The sequence below is a fragment of the Ostrinia nubilalis genome, chromosome 22 (genome assembly GCF_963855985.1).
Source record: "Ostrinia nubilalis chromosome 22, ilOstNubi1.1, whole genome shotgun sequence".
Taxonomy (NCBI): domain Eukaryota; kingdom Metazoa; phylum Arthropoda; class Insecta; order Lepidoptera; family Crambidae; genus Ostrinia; species Ostrinia nubilalis.
The window spans coordinates 3558260-3579182 of NC_087109.1; the positions used below are offsets into that span (position 1 = coordinate 3558260).

Genomic DNA, 20923 nt, shown 5'->3' on the forward strand with positions numbered 1-20923 from the left:
ATCGATTACTAATGCGTGAAAAATGTCGTCATAGAAAACCAACTGTTCAAAAATTACGACGCGAGTTGAACGTTCATATCTGTAATCGTTTTTAATTTAATATTTTTAGATAATTTACAATGCTGTGTTGGAAATAAGTGCCTAAATATTTTACAGGTAGTTTTCTAGTGTAAGTGTTTATAGAATAAATGCTTTCGAGATGTCGAAGAATAAGATAGCGGCTCGAATTGATAGTCAAAGTGTTGAAGTCAAAAGTAAGGTAAGTCCACTAATTTCTAATTTCCTTACATTATTACCGGAGACACGCAAGCTTGTTAGCCTAGTTTATAATCTTAGTGTTAATAACATTTACCTGTTTATGCTAATGGTCAGTGAGTAAAGAAATTCTTAGCGAGACAATGCCGAATTTAGAAAACAATGAAGATATTACACATAGCTTACAGTAATTCACAGAAACGTATAACATTAGTGTCTTTATTAATTAGTGGAATGTTTTGAATGAAAAATGTATGATCTAGAAAAAAAAACCGAGAATATTTTTAATTTGGTCATGTGTAAGTAAGAACTTGATACAAAGTTTCATTTTGCTTATGAAACAAGTATGTTTTTAATTGAAAACTTGGCAGGTCCTTAAGGTTTAATCATTGCACTAAACTCAGACTATCAGGTTTGGTCACTAGCTGACCGATGTTCCAGCACTGGCCTCGAAATAATTAAATAAGGAAAAAGGACTCTCATTAAGTTTATAATGATCTTGTGTCTCTGCCAGTGCTTTAAGCATTAACTTGTAGATATCTGTGACTGTTACTACATAAAACTTGACAACAAACTTTTCAACAAGTCTACTTTTGATTGCTCAATAATAGTTATTTCAGATGACTCTAGCCCAGTTTCTGAATTGAGTTCTTTTGCTTGAGTGTGCTCATCTTCTAATCAAATTTGAACTTTTCATATTAAATTCATCCTTGAGAAGAAGATGATGACGCTCGAGCTGGAAATCTCAATTTTGAACCTTAACCTAATACTTAAAATCTTTTAAAATGTGAGTTCGTACTCAAGAAGTGCTAGGCAATAAAAATTCTCATTATTTAAACAATGTGATATTGTCCGTAAACTTTGGTGGATAAGAGGATATCTTCAAGGTAAATGGGAACAGGTAAACTGAAGGTTGTGGTACCTAATTACAAATATTGTGCTGATTTTGTTTAAAAGTAGGTATGATTTTTGTAAAGTAATTAGCATTACAATTTTTAGAATTTTTTTGAGGAACTTTATTTGTAACATTTTCTAGACGGTGCAAAACATGTACAACACTAGAAAGGCCGCCGTCCCATTTTTGTCCCACTCGCGAGTTTGATCATCTCTAACTTTTTATTTTTCAACAAAATTCCATGAAACTTTTTGACTTTTCTTGATTTATTGAATTTTATCATTTTTTAATGTTTTTGATAATATAACATTATTAGAATTTTTTTTTAAATCGGTTTTTCCTAGAAGCGCCACTGGGTCATTTTTGTCCCACCCTGGTATTTGCAACAATAATTCGATGAAGAGTCCTTGTTTCGAGGAGATACGAGAATGTAGAGGTGAAGAACGTTTAGGTGACTCGTCACAATGCAGAAATGTAAATATATTGTACTAGTTTTTGCCTGTGACTTCACCTAGTGAGAAATTAAGTTTATCATAGAAAGACCTAATTTTTTGACACTTATCGTTGTTATTTCACCAAATAACTGAATATTATTGTAAATTATGTACAATATTATGTTATTCTGAAGTATTGACAATAAAACTGCAAAGTTTTATTAAGATCGGCTTAGTAATTTTTCCGTAAAAGAGTGAAAAAACAACAATCGATCTAACCATGAATCCACACTCACTTAGTTCAAGTTCAAGGCTTATATCCACCCATTCATCCTTCCTATCCGTTCATCGGTTCATCCATCCATCAATTCATCAATCTTTATTAACTTTTACATTTATAATATTAATAGGAAGGTGACTTCTAGACATGGGCCAGTTCATACATTGTATGATTTGATACATTTTTAAAATGTGTGACTTTAAAATTTTTTTTAAATTAAACGAACATACTTTTCATTTTAACTGGTAAAAAACTTCACTGTGTGTGTACGGATAACAGAAAAATAACCATACCCATAGAAATTCCTAAACACAGTAGACCAGAGAGACAAAAAAAACCATACAAAAAACTTTGTGCAAAATGTGCACTATTATTTGTAAGATATTTATTATTCCTTCAAAAATAATAATGAATAGTTAAAGTAGTAATTTCATAATTTTAATACAGTATAACACCATGTAATATGTGACTATTTTTATATGAAACCAAAATTATCTCTCTTTTAATAATTCAAAATTAAAATTGAATACATTTATATTTTAAAAAGAAATAAGTACATATTGATTTATCTATAAAGATAAACCATTTTTTAAGGATACTACAAATAGTTTTAACCATAATGTTCATGCCTGAAATTAAAAATTGTTACAAAATATATGCTGGGACAAAATTGACCCAGCGGCGCTTTTAGGGGGGTCGTAATCTTCGGCACTTCTAGTGTTAAAATAAGTACATACTAGGTATTTTACATTATTTACACTCAGGGTGTGGTAATAACTATGAGAAAAACAGCCAAGGAGGCAGAAGGAATAGAGGATTCCTTACTGGTATTAATCTACAGAAAACTGATCAATCTGAAAAATATTAGATTTCAGTATGCCTGTAAAGTTAATTTAAGTCTTTCATGTGCCTGAAAGTTTTCACTACAAATGCCTTGATCACACGTACCGAGTAAACGGGCGAGACAGTAAAATGTTTACTCGGTCGAGACAGTTGGGTGAGCGAGTCACATAGTCGAGCGCTCGGCCGAGCACTGTTCATACACACCAAGGCAAAAGTAAGATATTAAATAAAAATATTAACAAAATCAATCATTCATGTTAAAAGTGTAAATGTGGTTCTGTGAGACAAACCACTTGTTCTGACTGTACAATAGCAGTTGACCTCATAAAATTAACAATTAATTGATTGTGGTCATTATGACTGGGTGAAGTAGGTATAAACAATCAATAGCAGTTGTAGGAAAACAAAGGTTTAAATCACTAGTAGTTCCTTGTTAAATACTACAGAGAATCTATTTTTGAAAAGTGTTTGTATCGTGAACCATCTTGTTATGAGTAAAAATACAGACAGCACAATAATATACTCAACATCAAATAAACCGCACCTTCCGTGACGAGAACTTTAACGATTTTCTTCTGACACAATCATGGTGCCCCAAAAATATTGGTGTTATTTGAATTCCCAATAAATATCCTTAAAGAAAAACACATTGAATTTCCTAATAAATGGTTAACATAAACCATAAATGTAACTTGAAAAAATACCTCACTTTGGGCCCACCTACGGGATCAATTAGACCAATTTTTATGGTTATAAAACCAAATAATGATCTTACGTGTCCTTTTTAACAGATGGATAGCGATTAATCCCAATTTAACAGTTTTATAGCCATAAAAATTGGCTCAAGCGTAACTACCTATTTTTTTAAGAAGTGACTCTGGATCCTTCTAAAAACACATTTTTGGGATAAAAACCTTTCCTTTAATGAAATGAAGTTTAGAACTAGGCTTTCAAATGGAACCAATGTTGGTGGGAAGTGGGGATGCATACGTTTGAGAAGTGCATGTTGCGGGAGGTGCGATTTATTTGATGCCGAGTGTATTTTAATAATATTTATGCATGCTGCAATTTTTTGGTATCTGTAAAAAAATACTAATTTGTATTGTAACATGATAATTACAAATTATTAATATTTTTAAACCATAGTACCCAAATATTCCCATTAGACTACCCTAAAAAAATATTTCTAATGCCTCATTTTACTGCCACTTCATGGGAAACTAAAGCCTGGTCTGCGAGCACGTAGAATTCTGTCCAATGACCCCAAGCTACCCATCCTTATCGCTCGCACGTAATTATATTGCTGTCGCGACTGTGCGACGGGTGACCGCAGTGACTAATAAAAAACATTCCCATTTCCAGTTCGACGCAGAATTCCGTCGGTTCTCGCTAAGTCGAACGGAGAAGCTAAAGTATGAAGACTTCATGGGTCTCATCGAGAAGCTTCACAGGCTTCACGACGTGGCCTTCCTGATATCGTACACAGACCCTCGCGATGGAGACCTGCTGCCCATCAACAATGATGATAACCTGGCGAGGGCGCTGCTTACCGCACGGCCGCTGCTCAGGGTCATTATACAGAGGAAAGGTGAGTCCTACAGATCGTCTTACGTAAAAAAACGAATGCGCGCCGTGATAAAATCTTATCGACGATTTAAGACGACAAACGTATGAGTTTATCGCGTAAAATCGATAAAATTGCATCCTACCTACATCCTAGGGCTGGATTAAAATGATGATAACCTGGCAAGGGCGCTGCTTACCGCACGGCCGCTGCTCAGGATCATTATACAGAGGAAAGGTAAGTGTGCACCCTGGACCTAAGCGTGTTACGTAAAAAAAAGGTGAGTTTACACTCGCGAGGAGAAAACCTCTATAAAAATTAAAATCAATTGGCATAGGGGAATGGGGGACCGCTCGAACCCAGAGAGGCTCGCTAGAGAGCGAGACTAGCCTGAGACGGAGCTGCGGTCGAATGTCCAAGTTAGGATAATAATTCGCGACTCCGTTTCATTGGGCTCCGGTGGACGCCATCGGGTTTTAGTGGGTAGGCCCCGCCTTTAAGCCTGGGTGAGCAGGCGCGGAGAGTCCCACATAACCCACTGGCCGTCCCTATCGACCAGTATATGCGCAAGGATTTCCCGTCATTTTATCGACTTCACACGATAAGCCCATACATTAAAATTAGTCGTCCAAAAACGTCGATAAGATTTTATCATGGCGCACATCCACATCCTAGCCCAGCTGTATCACAGTGGCTAAAGGTTTTTTTCGCTTGGACACAGTCGCAATTTCGATAACAGCTAAATTAAACTTAAATAATTTACTATTATTCTAGTAATATTTCGTAGTAATAGTTATTTTGTGGTTATACTACTAAGTCATGTTACGTAGGTACTATTTATATTTTTCAGTATTTATTACTATCAAAAGTAACAGTCGAAAGCTTATCAAACTATACATTCTTGTTGCAAATTCGCACTTATCACTTCTGCATAAGGTACAGCTTGATAATAATATGCTATTGTCTGTACATCTCCATAACTTTATCGCCTCTTCATTACCACACCTTCGGCAGTGGGTGGACGTCACAACAATGCATTCAATGTACTGGGTACATCGAATCCAATTATCGCCCTTATACTGTTGTGATAATGACTACAATCGCATATTTTTTCTCCCACCTGATACACAATACGCCAACAAAGTGCGGACACAGCCTCGTCCATTAAAGGAAGCTGATTAACATAGAATGCTGTGACGAATGTAATTTAAATAGGGATAGTAGTGCCGCTTTATGATATTACTAGCTATCCGCCCGCGTGGAATTTTGTCTGTCACAAAAAAACTTTATCGCGCGCGTCCCTGTTTCAAAAACCGGGATAAAAACTATCCTATGTCCTTTCCCGGGACTCAAAGTATCTCTATGCCAAATTTCATCAAAATCGGTTCAGTGGTTTAGACGTGAAAGCTAGATAGACAGACAGAGTTACTTTCGCATTTATAATATTAGTATAGATTATATGGGCGTCTTATGCTCGTTTTCACCATCAATCCCTAATTTTAAGTGACCCTTATGAAAACAAAACTCCTGTAATGTGTTACCATAGGGGTCACTTACAAATTAGGGAAAAGTACTTAATTTAACCGCCTCTGTGGTCTAGTGTAAGACCACCTGATTCAGACGCAGAGGTTCCGGGTTCGATTCCCAGTGGGGGCAGATTTTTCTGTTCGGTTTGGTTGGTGGCTAGGGCTTGTTCTAAGTCCGCCTGGCTAGCTACCACCATCTTACCTAAGTCTGTCGCCATTACAACAATGTTAACAGCATTGTTGTGTTCTGGCAGTTAGAGGTAAGATAGCCGGTTCTTCCGTGGTTGAAGATTCCGGGTGAAGCTCGCTTCCACCTTCGGCCTGATCATCACTTACCATCAGGTGAGATACAGGCCAAGAGCTTCCTCATTATGCATAAAAAAAAATAAAGGTCTTCCCCAAGTGGCAAAATCCTTCAGTTGTAAGCTGTTGTAAGTTATTGTTAGTGTAAACTTCAAACTTTTAAGTTGCATGTCTATAACCAATAAACAGTAAATGTTACTAATGCTATTAAAAACCATAAAATGTAGATTTTTACTATTCAGAAGTGGGAAGTAATTTACCACGAATTTTATTACCTATTTCCTTTATAAATTGCATTCCATAGCTGGTATTGGAATTTTAACCCGACTACGGCAAAGCAAAAGGAGGGTTATGATTTTGACAGGCTATGTATGTATGTATGTTCATGTGTACCCTCGTAACTTCTAAACTACTTATCAGAATTCGACAAATGACATATCATTAGAAGCATCTTAATTGTCCGCTAGTTATAGGCTATATGGGGTTTCACAAAATCTAATGTGGCGTCCTCTAGCGGACAAAACATACAGAGTAAAAAAATAAAGTTAAGATAAATATGCCGTGTTTGGTATCATTTGATAGCGCTTTACTTGTACATTTTGAATATATATATGTTACGGTTAATGTGATAAATTGAAAATTATTAATAATAACCGGTTATTATGAATAATTACCGACAGTCGCGGTAAAAGTGATAAATTAATCACATTTAACAGTGATTATTTAATAATTCAACCTTAGTACTAACAAATTTCATAAAAGAGAACAACATCTTGTGTACGTGCTCGTGTACAGCCAAACTTTTGAACGTTTTGATATCTTAAATTAATATAATTTCGCATAATGAGTTTTTAATGTTTCTTGCATAATGTTACTTTTCCATGATGCCTATAACATAATGTTTTGATTTAAAGTGAAAAATAGGTTAAGGTGCGGCGGGGGTGGCCCTTGGGCCACCCCTAAGCCGCCTATTTAGTTTTATACACACATAAATGACCTCATATTAATCACATTTACCAAATCATGCGGTGATTATTCATAATAACCGGCGATTATTCATAATTTTCACATTTATCACTTTGACCGTAACATATATATTACTAGCATTTGCTTGTGACTTTACCTGTATTCATGGGATAATTGCATATAATTCACATCTTTTCGTTCATAGCGTCTTTACTACTTATTACTTCATCAATTTAACTTTTGTTAATATTATGCGCCACAAATACACTTTATCACCAAAATAGTACAAATAATAAAAAGTAAAAAAACTAAAACACAACTACGACAAAAAACGACGCTGAAAAAGTATAAAACAAGATTTTCAGAATACTAAACTGAACAAAGTTGCTAATGTAGTTGCATAGTAATTTTCATGTTTGGAAAGGCGTAGTCACACGTTACATATACCTACCTACCGTAGCACTTTGACAACGTGTGACTGCGGTTTTCCAACCATGAAAATTACTATGCAACTACATTAGCAACTTTGTTCAGTTTAGTATTCTGAAAATCTTGTTTTATACTTTTTCAGCGTCGTTTTTTGTCGTAGTTGTGTTTTAGTTTTTTAACAATAATGAATATTTTGCTATCCAAGGTCGAATGCCAAAATAAAAATAACTTTTTCACCGACAAAATCTCCGTACAATCCCCGGTAGAACATAATCGGAACTGACTCAGATACTGTATACCTGTATTATCATGACATTTTGTTCTGCAAATAAACTTATTTGATTTGATTTGAAAAGTAACGGTCTCCCTTTAAAATAATAACAATACCAAAATAATACACTTTTACATACATACAACAAAAGCGGGATGAAAACCTATTGACAATGACAACAATAACTTTCTTATGGCTTTCATAATAAGGTTGAATTTTCTAAAGCGTCAGTGAACTCAGTTGAGCGTATACTGGTCAAAGATCGTTCTACCGTGACGATGTGCAGGCGCATACGGTTTTTTACTATTAATTAGTTAGTAACATTTTGTCCGCTAGTAGGTTAGTATAATGGGAACTGACATTAATTTTTTTTGGGTCAATAAAAGCTTTTAATGCCAGCTGAGACCTCAGAATGAGTTTAAAAGCAACTACCTTTTCGCAAGCGGCTTCGCCCGTGCTAATTTCTGTCTGCCACAGACTCTCACACGTGTGTCCTCCTTTCATAATAACTTTTTGTCATTTTCTCTGGTTTAGAGTTTATACAATCAAGCTATCATCATTGAAAACAGCCTTTTACAGTCCACTGCTGGACTATGAGCCTCCTACACTTTAGTGAAGGGTTTTTCCATAATCTCCACGTTTGGCAGCAGGCCCCTCTTTCCCACTGGGCACTTTGGGCACGTGCCCAGGGCCCTGCAACCGAAGGGGCCCCTGTCTACTCAAAAGACCTTTCTCCAGATGATATAGGCCCCCCTTGATCCTTAAGTGCCCAGGGCCCCTAGTAGGTTAAAGACGGCCCTGTTTGGCAGGCTGGTTGGAAATCGCAGTTGAAAAGATTGTTTATCAGAGAGCGCTGCTGCTCGTTCTCTGTTTAATGGGTAGTAACTAAGTCGCCTCTTACGACACCCGCGGGAAGAGTAGGGGTTGGTGACAAACGTATTCTACTCTGCCGTCACCACACAGCTATGAATGACTATGACTTTGCACGCAGGCTATGACCAGAGTAAATACAAATGAGTAGGTCATCTTCATAGAAACGCACCGAGCGCGGTTTGTATGTGAGCGCGCCAATACGTATGCGGCGCGCACGCACACACTGACAAAATTTAGCGTGGATTAGCGGGGTGTTGCGCCGACTATGCTATGACTCTACTATTCTATAGCAAACATTAAATGGTTTAAGCGCAAAAAGGTATAGGTAGTATTTGTATGGATAGTCTAATGAACTGTCGACTGCATGAAGGGTATTTATTGTAACCTTGATACTTATCCATGGCCGTGGCCCGAGACTAGTGCAAATAGAATCGCACATGCATCCAAGGTGAGGTCGCAGGTCGGGTGCAAGGCTCAACATCGAGTCTAGATTATAGACAGATCTGTCTCTGAATGAAGATATAAACCTCTGCTATAGATCGTTTCATCCACGAAGACGCGCCCCACCATTCTTCCGCTTTGAGTGTTATCGGTATACATACGCTAAATCATACATGAGTGCACACGCATACTACAATAATGATGCTCGGATCGAACTCCCCGCACCCCGCGTTTCCCTCGACCAAAAATTGGTGGGGGGGCGCGTCTTCGTGGATGAAAAGATCTAAAGCCTGGTCCGTGAGCACGTAGAATTTTGTCCAATGACCCCAAGCTACCCATCCTTATCGCTCGCGCGTAATTATGTTGCTATCGCGCTCGCACACTCACTGCGGGCGCCCGTCGCACAGTCGCGACAGCAATATAATTACGCGCGAGCGATAAGGATGGGTAGCTTGGGGTCATTGGACAAAATTCTACGTGCTCACGGACCAGGCTTTATACCAGCTATCATATAAATACGTGTTTTACAGATAAATGTTTCTGATTTGTGTGTGCTTAGTGCGAGTTTGCATTGAACGTCAGCGACTCGACACTAGCGAATGCGTCAAAAAATCTATGAAGATTTTAGTAGTATCCGCTAGGGACCAGTGATGGGTTTATTTAGAACTGTAATCCGTATAGGACGAATTTTGTAAATCGGAATAAAAACTTAGAACTAAATCTGCCGCCCCTTAAAATTTGCCGCCCTAGGCAGCCTACTCAGCCTTCTGGTAAATCCGCCACTGCTGGGGACGCTGTACATTCTATCAGACATTTCATGTCATTTTTTACGCAATCGCTAGCGATGACGTTTGGTGTAAACTCGCACTAAGCACACTACTGGTATATTTTCATTTGAACCAATGTCATCGAAAATCAACCCAAAAAAAATCGTCAGTATAAGACTATTTATTTCATTCAATAACTTTTATTTGAACATACCTATTGGTCATATTTGAGTAATAAAATACTTCCTTATTTTACTACAAACGAGTAAACTGCTCAGTAGGTCACATAGTTCTGTCGGCTGCATATTTGGAAACTAGACCGATTGTAGCCCATAAACCGAAGGATTCGTCATTAACTGTTGCAATCCATTCAAACGCCATAATCGTACAGGAAATGACTACGCAACAGTTTGAGCTGTTGTATATTTTATAGACTAACTAATGATCACTTTTGATTATAATAAAGTCAATCATATATTTTATAATACTACGATTGATTCTGTTTTGAAAAAAAAAATAGCTGCAATTTCCTACTTTATTAAAATCTTCTTTCTTACCGATAATGGACGAAAATAAAATCACTTCATTTCAGTGAACTCCTGCAAATAATCCACCTGTCCAAAAGAAATATGTATATTTTTAGTCTATAGACCGGCTTTCACCACAGCGGAGTGAAGAGGTGTGTGAATAACCAATCAGATTTCGTTATTTTCATAACCTCTTTACCTAGCTGGGGTTCGGAAAACGCAACTGGTGGAAACCGGGCCTTAAGCCCTCCATACACGGGCAGCTTGTATAGTATCGGCAGCTTCAAGATGCGACTGCATAGCAAACTACGGAAGCAGTTGTGACTGCTCGAGCAGTTCCGTGTATGTGTGTACGTAGGATACCGTAGTTTTCTATGTAGTCGCGGCTTGAAGCTGTCGAATACTAGTTTTTTCAAGCTAACGGATCCGCTTTGCACTGGAGGGAAGTCGAACCTTAACTTCGAACTCCTCCTATGTTCTTCTGATTAACTTTATTGCGGGTCCAATGACAGTTTAGTTTGACAAACTTGACATTCACTGGTTGGGATTTTATTGGCGCTCAAGCTGTATATCCTGGCTACACAGGAGTTGCAGCGGTGGGAACGAGGTGGGAATAGTTAGCTGCTTCAAACTCTCCGTGTATGGTGGGCTTTGTTCTAATGGTCCTTCTCAAACTACAATGTTTTGTTCACCAGGCGACAGCCTCGAGGAACTCAATGGATACGGCACGATGCGGCGGCGCAACATCATCTCTTCCATCCTGAGCGGGACGCCCGCCAAGAACAAAGGATTGGCCATATCCAACCCGCACGACTTCAGGATGGTAAGCATTGGCGCTTCTAGGGTTACTTTTGAGGGGGGAGGGGCGGACGATGCGACGGGATATCATCTCGTCGATCCTGAGACAAGGGGCTGGCCATATCCAACCCGCACGACTTCAGGATGGTAAGCATTGGCGTATCTAGGGTTACTTTTGAGGGGGGGAGGGGCGGACGATGCGACGGGATATCATCTCGTCGATCCTGAGACAAGGGGCTGGCCATATCCAACCTTCAAGATGGTAAGTACCTACTATTGTTCTGTTTCTAGTTATTAATTCGGCGAGATGTCAGCATGCTAGGATCCTGCATGGAGTAAGCATTCACCCCATTCTCGCTGCCCCCAATGTCTAAGGCATGCCAATGCAAATGGCAAACATGATAAAAGAGAAATTAATGTGGGACAAGGACCACAGCGTAACATCCCTAGTCCCTACATTGTAAACATTCCTCCACCAGTAGGCCTAAGATGCGCGCCGTGATAACTTTTATCGACGTCAAAATGTATGGAGAAAATCGATAAAATGACGTTATAACCGCTTATCGCGGCGCGCATCTTAGGCCTACAGCTCGCACTAAGCGTTTCGATGACTCTTTCATAATGCGAACAGCTAGGGACTGGAATTCGCCGCCTGCTGCTTTCTTTCCCGAACACTATAATGCGGGCCTTTTCAAGGCGAGAGTGAGTGAATAAGCACTTACAGGGTGATTTAACACCAGGTGCGATTGTGGTCAAATACCTGCCTTGTTATGCATAAAAATAAAAAATATATTTCTTTTCAACCGACTTCAAAAAAAGGAGGAGGTTCTCAATTCGACCCGTATGTTTTTTTTTTTTTCTATGTTTGTTACGCGATAACTCCGCCAATTATGAACCGATTTGAACAAATCTTTTTTCAGCGTATAGGTAATACCTCAAGGGTGGTCCCATTTAAATTTAATAATAAAAAAACAACCCCCAAGGGTGGAAAATTGGGGATGAACTTTTTTATACGCAATATCTCCGCCGATTATGAACCAATTTGAACGATTATTTTTTTGTTGAATAGGTATTATCAAAAGGGTGGTTTCATGCGAATTTGAAGAAAATATTTCACCCCCAAGGGTGGAAAATTGGGGATGAACTTTTTTATAATATACATTAAGAATATGGTCTCAATGTACTGCCTACCTTCAGTGGTAACATCAAGGTAATAATTAGTTAACTAAAAAGCAAGAAATAAGTTAAATTTTATAAAAAAAAATAAAACCGACTCCAAAAAACCTACACTAAAAAGTAGAATAATAATTACTAATTACCTACTTATTTATTAGGACGAATTATTAATATTTATGTAGGTATACCATGATTGATACTTTTGGAGTCGGTGCAGGCAAACTTTACATGTTTCATAATCTTGGCACCGACTCCAGAAGTATCAATCATGGTATACCTACATAAATATTAATAATTCGTCCTAATAAATAAGTAGGTAATTAGTAATTATTATTCTACTTTTTAGTGTAGGTTTTTTGGAGTCGGTTTTATTTTTTTTTATAAAATTTAACTTATTATCTATACTGCTAATTTCAGGTTGGCAACACTTTCCCTTTCGCCATCTTCTGTAACTGTCAAGATTATCATAATTAATGAAATACGTTACTGCACAGTTATAATGATTTCACCACGAAATATCAACATTCAACACTACTTATGTATTCGTATAAAACTATGCATTATTTGTTGTTTATTCGTTGCGTTTTATATTTCAGGTATCAGCGATCATAGACGTGGACATAGTTCCGGAGACGTGTAGAAGGGTGAAGCTTTTGAAGCACGGCTCAGACAGACCTTTAGGATTTTTTATTAGGTAAGTCAATCATATTCAACAGTTTTTGTTTGGGTTAAGTAGGGGGAGGGTAGGAATCAACTGGACCTACAACAGTTATTAGGGGGTGCCAAAATCAATAACGCCCGTATTTACAGAGGAACTGGCTATCTTACCCTCTAACTGCCGGAACACAACAATGCTGTTAACATGTTTTTATGGCGACAGACTTAGGTAAGATGGTGGTAGCTAGCCAGGCGGACCACCAACCAAACCGAACAGAAAAATCTGCCCCCACTAGGAATCGAACCCGGGACCCCTGCGTTTTAAGCAGGTGGTCTTACCACTAGACCACAGAGGCAGTTGAATTACTCGCCATTCGACTCTCGACAAGTGCGAGCAAGGATTTAGTCTCCTTCGAACTCCTACCTTTCCTTTCAAATTTTAACAGATAACTTATAGCCACGATAGCCGAACGGAAGGGGTCGGAGTTGCCGACTCTAGATCCGAGGAACGCGGGTTCGAATCCCACCGCCGCTCGACTATTGTGGTGAGCCCACTAGTAACACAAGCTTATTTAGCCTAACACGAGGGGAAAAAATAACTTTGTTAACCCTTTCAGAGACGGCACCTCAGTCCGCGTGACCCCGGGCGGGGTGGAGCGTTCCCCGGGCATCTTCATCTCGCGACTGGTGCCGGGCGGGCTGGCCGAGTCCACCGGCCTGCTGGGCGTCAACGACGAGGTGCTCGAGGTCAACGGCATCGACGTCTCCAACAAGACGCTGGACCAGGTGCGCCAGGCCGGAGCAAGCCGGAGCGGAGCGGAGACAAGGACTGTGTCTCCTCTCCGCTCCCCGCTCCGCTAGACACTCGAGGCACTGGGTCTCCTCTCCGCTCCCCGCTCCGCTAGACACTCCCCGGGCATCTTCATCTCGCGGCTGGTGCCGGGCGGGCTGGCCGAGTCCACCGGCCTGCTGGGCGTCAACGACGAGGTGCTCGAGGTCAACGGCATCGACGTCTCCAACAAGACGCTGGACCAGGTCGGTGCAAGCTAAGCGGCGGTCTGTCCATAGCCAAAGGGCCCTAGCTCCGCTATCGATTGTGTAAAACAAGAGAGTTTGTAGAACGAAGTAGCAGATTGTGTTTTGGTAGTGCTGCAGCATAATCCATAGTTCAAAAGAGTCCCAAAATAACAAGTTCATATTGCTAGGCTGCCATTGATTTTTTGTAAAATAAAGGGGCTGTACTGCACTGCGGCCTCTGAGTAAAAATATTATTTTATGCATTTTACATGGTGCGTCTCGTTGAAGCAGCATAGTTGCACAACAAGTGACGTGCCGGTCACATGCTTTCCAAACCTTTTGGTGTTAGCACACAAGGGTTATTTAAATAATGTTGACGTGTTACGCGCGTTCTTTCGTCCTTAGGCTATAGCTGAAAATCAGTGGTTTGCTTTTAAGTAAACCAATTACTGAGCTATTGCCGTTTTGCGTTGCTGCGACACATTTCTGTATAAAGTGTGTACCTATATGTCATAATGTTTTTTTTTTCTTTCTGTTTTACCATAGCATGTCATATTGTCATTGAGTACTATTTTATCCTACTTTTGGTACTTTCCGTTTGTAATGTGTGTTTCTGTTATGCAAATAAAAGTTTTATCCATCTATCTAATGCAGTGGTTCTTAACCGGTGGTCCCTGGAGGCATTCCAAGTAGTCCACGAACATCACACATCGTAATAAACAAGTGACGTGACGTGATGAGTAGAGTCAACACAATGCAAACGGCGCACAGTGGGCGAGAAATCGACCTCCTCTTTCATAGGATTTTGAAAAAAAAAAGTGGTCCCTGACAAGACAGAAATTTTTAAAACGGTCCCTCGTGACTTAACCTATTGAGTCCCAGGATGGCATTAATTAATGTCATAACAATTGATTATCTATTGTGTCTAGATTCGCGGACCTTGAAGGATTAAAGGTTAAAACCCACTGATGTAATGTATCGCTGTTTTGTCCCGCCAGGTGACGGACATGATGGTGGCGAACTCGTCGAACCTGATCATCACGGTGCGGCCCGCCAACCAGCGCGCGCCCGCGCCCGACGCCGGCCGCCACTCGCAGCCCTGCAGCGAGCCAGATGAAGACAGGTGAGCACAGTCCCGTCATAAGTCCTAAGGCACCTCCTGGTACATACCCCCAGGATTTTGCCTCCCTTCAGCCAAATGACGTCCACTGCAGGACAAGTGCCTCCTCCAAGGAGTGCAGGAACGCTGCCTATATCACCTGGATATTGAGGTATTTTCTCACTCACGAACTACAAATGTAATCATTTGCTAAGCCCTATGTTATAACAAGTTCGACGGCCGCTACTCGCAGCCCTGCAGCTAGCCCGACGAGGACAGGTGAGCATCTCTCTCGCTCAGCCAAATGACGTCCACTGCAGGATAAAGGCCATAGATTTCCTGCCATGCCCGCATTCAGGTGCTTTCAGGTTTCTCAAACTCGCATACTACAAATATGCTCATATGCCGAGCCCTATGTTACAACAAGTTCGACGGCCGCTACTCGCAGCCCTGCAGCGAGCCAGATGAAGACAGGTGAACGTCTCTCTCAATCATTCGTCTCAGCCAAATGCAATGGACATCATTGCAGGACAAAGGCCTCCTCCAAGGAGTGCTGGAACGCTGTCTTTATCACCTGGATATAGAGGTATTTTCTCACTCACGAACTACAAATGTAATCATTTGCCAAGCCCTCTGTTACAACAAACTCGACGGCTGCCACTCGCAGCCCTGCAGCGAGCCAGATGAAGACAGGTGAGCGTCTCTCTCGCTCATTCGTTTCAGCCTAATGACGTCCACTACAGGACTACCAGGACTGCCTATATAACCTGGACATGGAGGTATTTTCTCACTCACGAACTACAAATGTAATCATTTGCTAAGCCCTCTGTTACAACAAACTCGACGGCCGCCACTCGCAGCCCTGCAGCGAGCTCGATGAAGACAGGTGAGCGTCTCTCTCGCTCATTCGTTTTAGCCAAATGACGTCCACTGCAGGACAAGTGCCTCCTCCAAGGAGTGCAGGAACGCTGCCTCCGACGCCGGCCGCCACTCGCAGCCCTGCAGCGAGCCCGACGAGGACAGGTAAAATAGACTGAAAGGGAGGGCAGCTACCCTCTAAACGGATCTCACTCTACCCTCAAAGGGGAGGAGTGTGATCAGGGGGGGCGGGGGCTCCTTTGCCAAATTCTTGAGGTTAAAATACCTTCAGGGTGTGGTTTTGTAAAACAACGCCCCTCTCAGGAGTGGTAGCCCCCGCCCCCCCCTGATCACACTCCTCCCCTTTGATTAGACTCCTCCCCTTTGGATCAAACTCCTTCTCCCCTCTGCGCTATAAGCAAGTAAGTACCTACCTTCACCTATGTAAAAGTCAAACTTAATACAGGTCTCTCTTTCAAAATTTTACCATACAATCCATTGATGCGAACTAGGCATTTACTTTCGACTGCTCTCTAATTTTACTGTGGCAAATAGACGATTTGGCGATTTGGATTTACAAATGCTCGCACTGACAGGTTAGGGAAGCCTGATGTTTGCATAATATTTCTTCTTTGAACACTTTTACGACTTCCACAAGAATGTGATGTGGGAATAATCCAGTTTAATACATTGTATTGTATTGATTTTGAACAGTGCTCTCAATTTTCCACGACTTCTTGTAGAATTTTAAGGCATTAATTTTAAATATCTCTCTCTTTCAGATTCGACCAAGACGAGCAGGACGAGATAGTCGACCTCACAGCCGTAACGCTGGAAGACCGGCCCGAACCAGCTCTTCCGGCCAAAGACGACGGCCACGTGCTACATCTCTAGCACAAGATCCTTGTGCTGAAGTGATAACGGTTCTAGTGATGTGCCAGTGATTCCGAAGTGATTAGTGAAGTGATAGTGAGCAAAGTGAAACAAGCCTATTTGAAGCTTTATCAAGTCCATTCATCTATAAGGCTTAGTAAAGAAAGAAAGAAAGTATTTATTTGATGCGAGTATTAAAAGCATTACAAATAATTAACAACTTAACACTAAAAAACAGAGTACACGCACCAAAATGGCATCTGCTCAGTATAAGCCGTGACGGCAGAGAGCACGTCACGACCACTGGTACCTAATTGAACTGTTATTCTACTGGTATTTATTATGCCTTTGAAGAAACAAAGGAACAGATTTCTTGAGCCAATCAAGTGTATTGACATAGCAAGACTTCAAAATGAGAGTAGCAAAAGATATTTCTAAAAAATTAATCAAATGAGATTGTCAGTTGAACTGCCACACAGCTATTAGAAAACTACTAACTGGGTCCTGCTGTTAGTATATTAAGATATATTTTTTTATGAAAGACAATGACCGCAATCGCACTTGGTGTTAATTTCCCTCCATACGCGCATAGTACCATGCTTTAAAGGCATTTACTATTGTGGTTTTGCAAGCAATACCAACTATAGCTTAAAAACTCCAATCAAAAAGAAATTCTATGCCCAGTATAAGAGATCTAAAATTTATATCTCTTCTATTTGCGATATGAGGCAAAGGCAACCTATACATGGCATATTAAACATCTTAAACTTCCGCTCACTACGTCACGTCAAAACTCTTTGGAATCAAACGGTTTCATCACAGAATCACGTCACAAGTGAAATTTGGCTTAGTGATACTGTCTAACCCAGCGGCAGACATTCCACAGTGATCAACGGTGCAAAACAAACCTTGTTACGAGGACAATAAGTATTAGATCAGCTCGAAACATTCCATGCATGCCTTATTACTTGAGTGTCAAAGTAGGTAAAATATATGTAAATATACAAGCAATAAATTCGTTGTTAGCGTTAATTTTATGCATACAATTGACAAGACACTGTTTATGTCTGTGCTATAGATATGACTAGCTTTCTCGATCATTACGGTAGCCAATTATTTTAATTATGATATGTATGTGTGGCCTAAATCTTATTTATCTCGGTTAAAGTGTTCGGTGGTCTCCGTCCTAAAACCATTAGAGAAATAAGTTTCTAAAGCCCGATCTGTGAGCACGTAGAATTTTGTCCAATGACCCCAAGCTACCTATCCTTATCGCTCGCGCGTAATTATGTTGCTGTCGCGCTCGCACACTCACTGCGGGCGCGCGTCGCACAGTCGCGACAGCAATATAATTACGCGCGAGCAATAAGGATAGATAGCTTGGGGTCATTGGACAAAATTCTACGTGCTCAGAGACCAGACTATAGCAATCAAAATGTAGTGCTATTAACACTATAGTTAACTGGCATATCTATAGCACGGATGTTTCTTATAGCCTACCACCTATAAAGGTTGAAATTTATAAAGAATCTCGGGCAACTATGAGTTTTATAATATTATGTCCCTTCTTTATAAATCTCTATGTTTATTATTGTAATGGCTATTAAAGTTAAGTTTTATTATCGATTCACATTACTTATGGGATGATTATTATAATAATGATCAGTTATATCATGGATAAGTAAATATTATGTTATAGTAATTTGTAATTATAGATCTAACACTTAACTTACTCAGTGCTTGAGGCATGGGAGCGGCACGGGGTGACACCACAGAATAATAATAAGTACTACGTACAGAAGGTTAACTTCGCGAAGGTATTTAAAAAAGTGTATGCTCAATGTCATTAACAATATGGTGTAATTTAGCCTGTCTCAAGAGTCAAGCACCATTTTGTTGAAAAACGTCAGTGATCGGCACTGCGCCGAAGCTATAGGGCTGACTTCAGTAAAATGATGTGTGACGTGAGGTGCCAAACTGCAGAAAATGGCGGAGGAAATACATGATTAAGCATTAATTATCATGAATAATATTAACCACTTATTTACCTCTCAGTGTCTTCAGGCAACTTAAAAAAGTAGGTACATTCTATGTTTTTATTATTTTTAGGCAGTTAAATACTACACAGTATTTAGTACACCATTTTCTTTATTTTTTTCTATTATACACAAGAATACGCGTGCGTGAGTCAATGCTCGCTCGTATGTGAGGCCTTGTCGAATAGTAATCCTGTAGGGGGCCATCGCGCTTGTTTTGTTTTCGATGTAAACTCGCGGAGATGAACAGGCCTGGTGACACTGACATATTATGACGTGACAGAGCATACAAATCTAAAACACATTTGAAGTAGTGATGCAACGAATACTACTTTTACGAATACGAATATTAAATCTACCATTCGGCGAATACGAATATCTCTACATAGTCATGAAATACTCATAAATTTAACTCTTTTTATTATGATTAATGTTTTATTAAAATTTACAAATGGCATTTTTTTTTGTTATTGTATCACTTTACTTTGTAACTAATCACAAAACAAAATAATACTTGTACAATCGACCTGCTATTGACTGTCAAATTCCGGAAGAGAACTTGCTTACTACTTTGTTACATAATGACCGGGGATTTCCCGTCGTTTCGTTGTGGCTATAGTGTTCGGAGACACTTACGTGTGGGACAAATTTTTAAATAAATAAGTATTCGTTCGTATTCGTAATTATTTTTTGACCGAATACGAATATTCGGTAAATGTCTACTATTCGGCGAATACGAATATTCGTATTCGTTGCATCACTAATTTGAAGTCTCGCTGACGTTTAACATCCCAAAAACACCCTCACTTGCCGCTTCCATGCCTCAAGCACTTACTTAGTTAAGCACTAGACAACTCTGTTACTAAAAGACGTTAGTTAAGTGCAGAATGAAATTCCAAAATCGTTGCTCAGAAATATCAAATGAACTCTATTAAATCGCTCAAAATTACCATTCCGTGATCTATCAATTTCATTCTAGATCAACAATAGCAAAATTCATAATATAGTATGCCTCATATACCTAAATAATTTACATAGGATAAAATGTATTATAAATCACATAAATAGTTAATTAGAGTGAAAAGTATCTAAAATAAGTATTTCATTGCGGCCTTTGTGGTTATTTTGACCATTAGAAATGTATGAAAAACCTTAAATTTATATCCTATTATTAAAATAACGCATATCAATAAAAACACCATTATATCATTAATGTATTAAAATCAAAATTATTTTTATAATCTTAACTCATTTATTGTTAGGAAATTATTATTTAGTATTCTCTTAAACATTCAAAACACTTTTAGTTATTTTTACACTACATGTGCCGTTGTACCATGGTATCAATTTTCGTTATAATCAGTACTTAAATCAATTATTATCATATTAGGCTATATTGAATTAAAATCTATTATTCAAAAACAATCGATATCTATTAAAAGCCACGTTGCGTGCCTTCATTACAATAATAATATGCAGATTCTTAATTATCTTATCAATTTAAAAACAGTAAAAAAATTGGCTGTTTTCATAAAACAAAACCTGTTTGAGTTAACTGCGCACCAGGCGGCCGTGACGTCACATCGCCGCTCTGGTACGGACTGCGGGTGAGTGCGAGGGAGAGTCGCATTCCAGCGAGGTACGCAGTTAGCTCAATAGGATTGTACACACGGCCTCACTGTTAACTATCCATTTCCGTTTTTGCTCTCGCTCTCATCAAATGGTGATTCTTTGCGATAGAACGAGACGACATGACAGGCAATGGATAGTTAACACTGTTGCCGATGGTACTTACTATTAATCACATCTCTTTATTAAGTGTACCTGTATTTATTTGATTTTATAAATACTTACTATTTGTACTTAGAATTTTAATTATTTCTTACGTTTCATAGTTGTTTTATAGGCAAAATTATTTTTTAAATTAGGACATGCAAACATTCTAATCTATGCCTAATATCTATTTACGTTTTCCTTCTAACACTTGTTTTTAAGTAAAGAAAAACAATCAAGAAACCAAAACTAGAGCGAATAC

The 20923-nt window shown here is 39.2% G+C and overlaps 2 protein-coding genes across 2 annotated transcripts in view; both read left to right on the plus strand.

Moving 5' to 3' along the window:
* Positions 1 to 20923, plus strand: part of LOC135082867 (dual specificity protein phosphatase 23-like) — a 239321-nt gene that overhangs the window by 209299 nt on the left and 9099 nt on the right. The gene's annotated exons all lie outside the window — the stretch shown is intronic.
* Positions 58 to 20348, plus strand: LOC135082750 (partitioning defective 6 homolog beta). The gene is made up of 7 exons (XM_063977516.1): positions 58 to 259; positions 4070 to 4295; positions 11070 to 11197; positions 12945 to 13042; positions 13623 to 13791; positions 15021 to 15145; positions 16762 to 20348. The coding sequence occupies exons 1-7, from the start codon at positions 200 to 202 to the stop codon at positions 16871 to 16873; spliced, it is 918 nt and encodes a 305-aa protein (XP_063833586.1). The 5' UTR covers positions 58 to 199; the 3' UTR covers positions 16874 to 20348.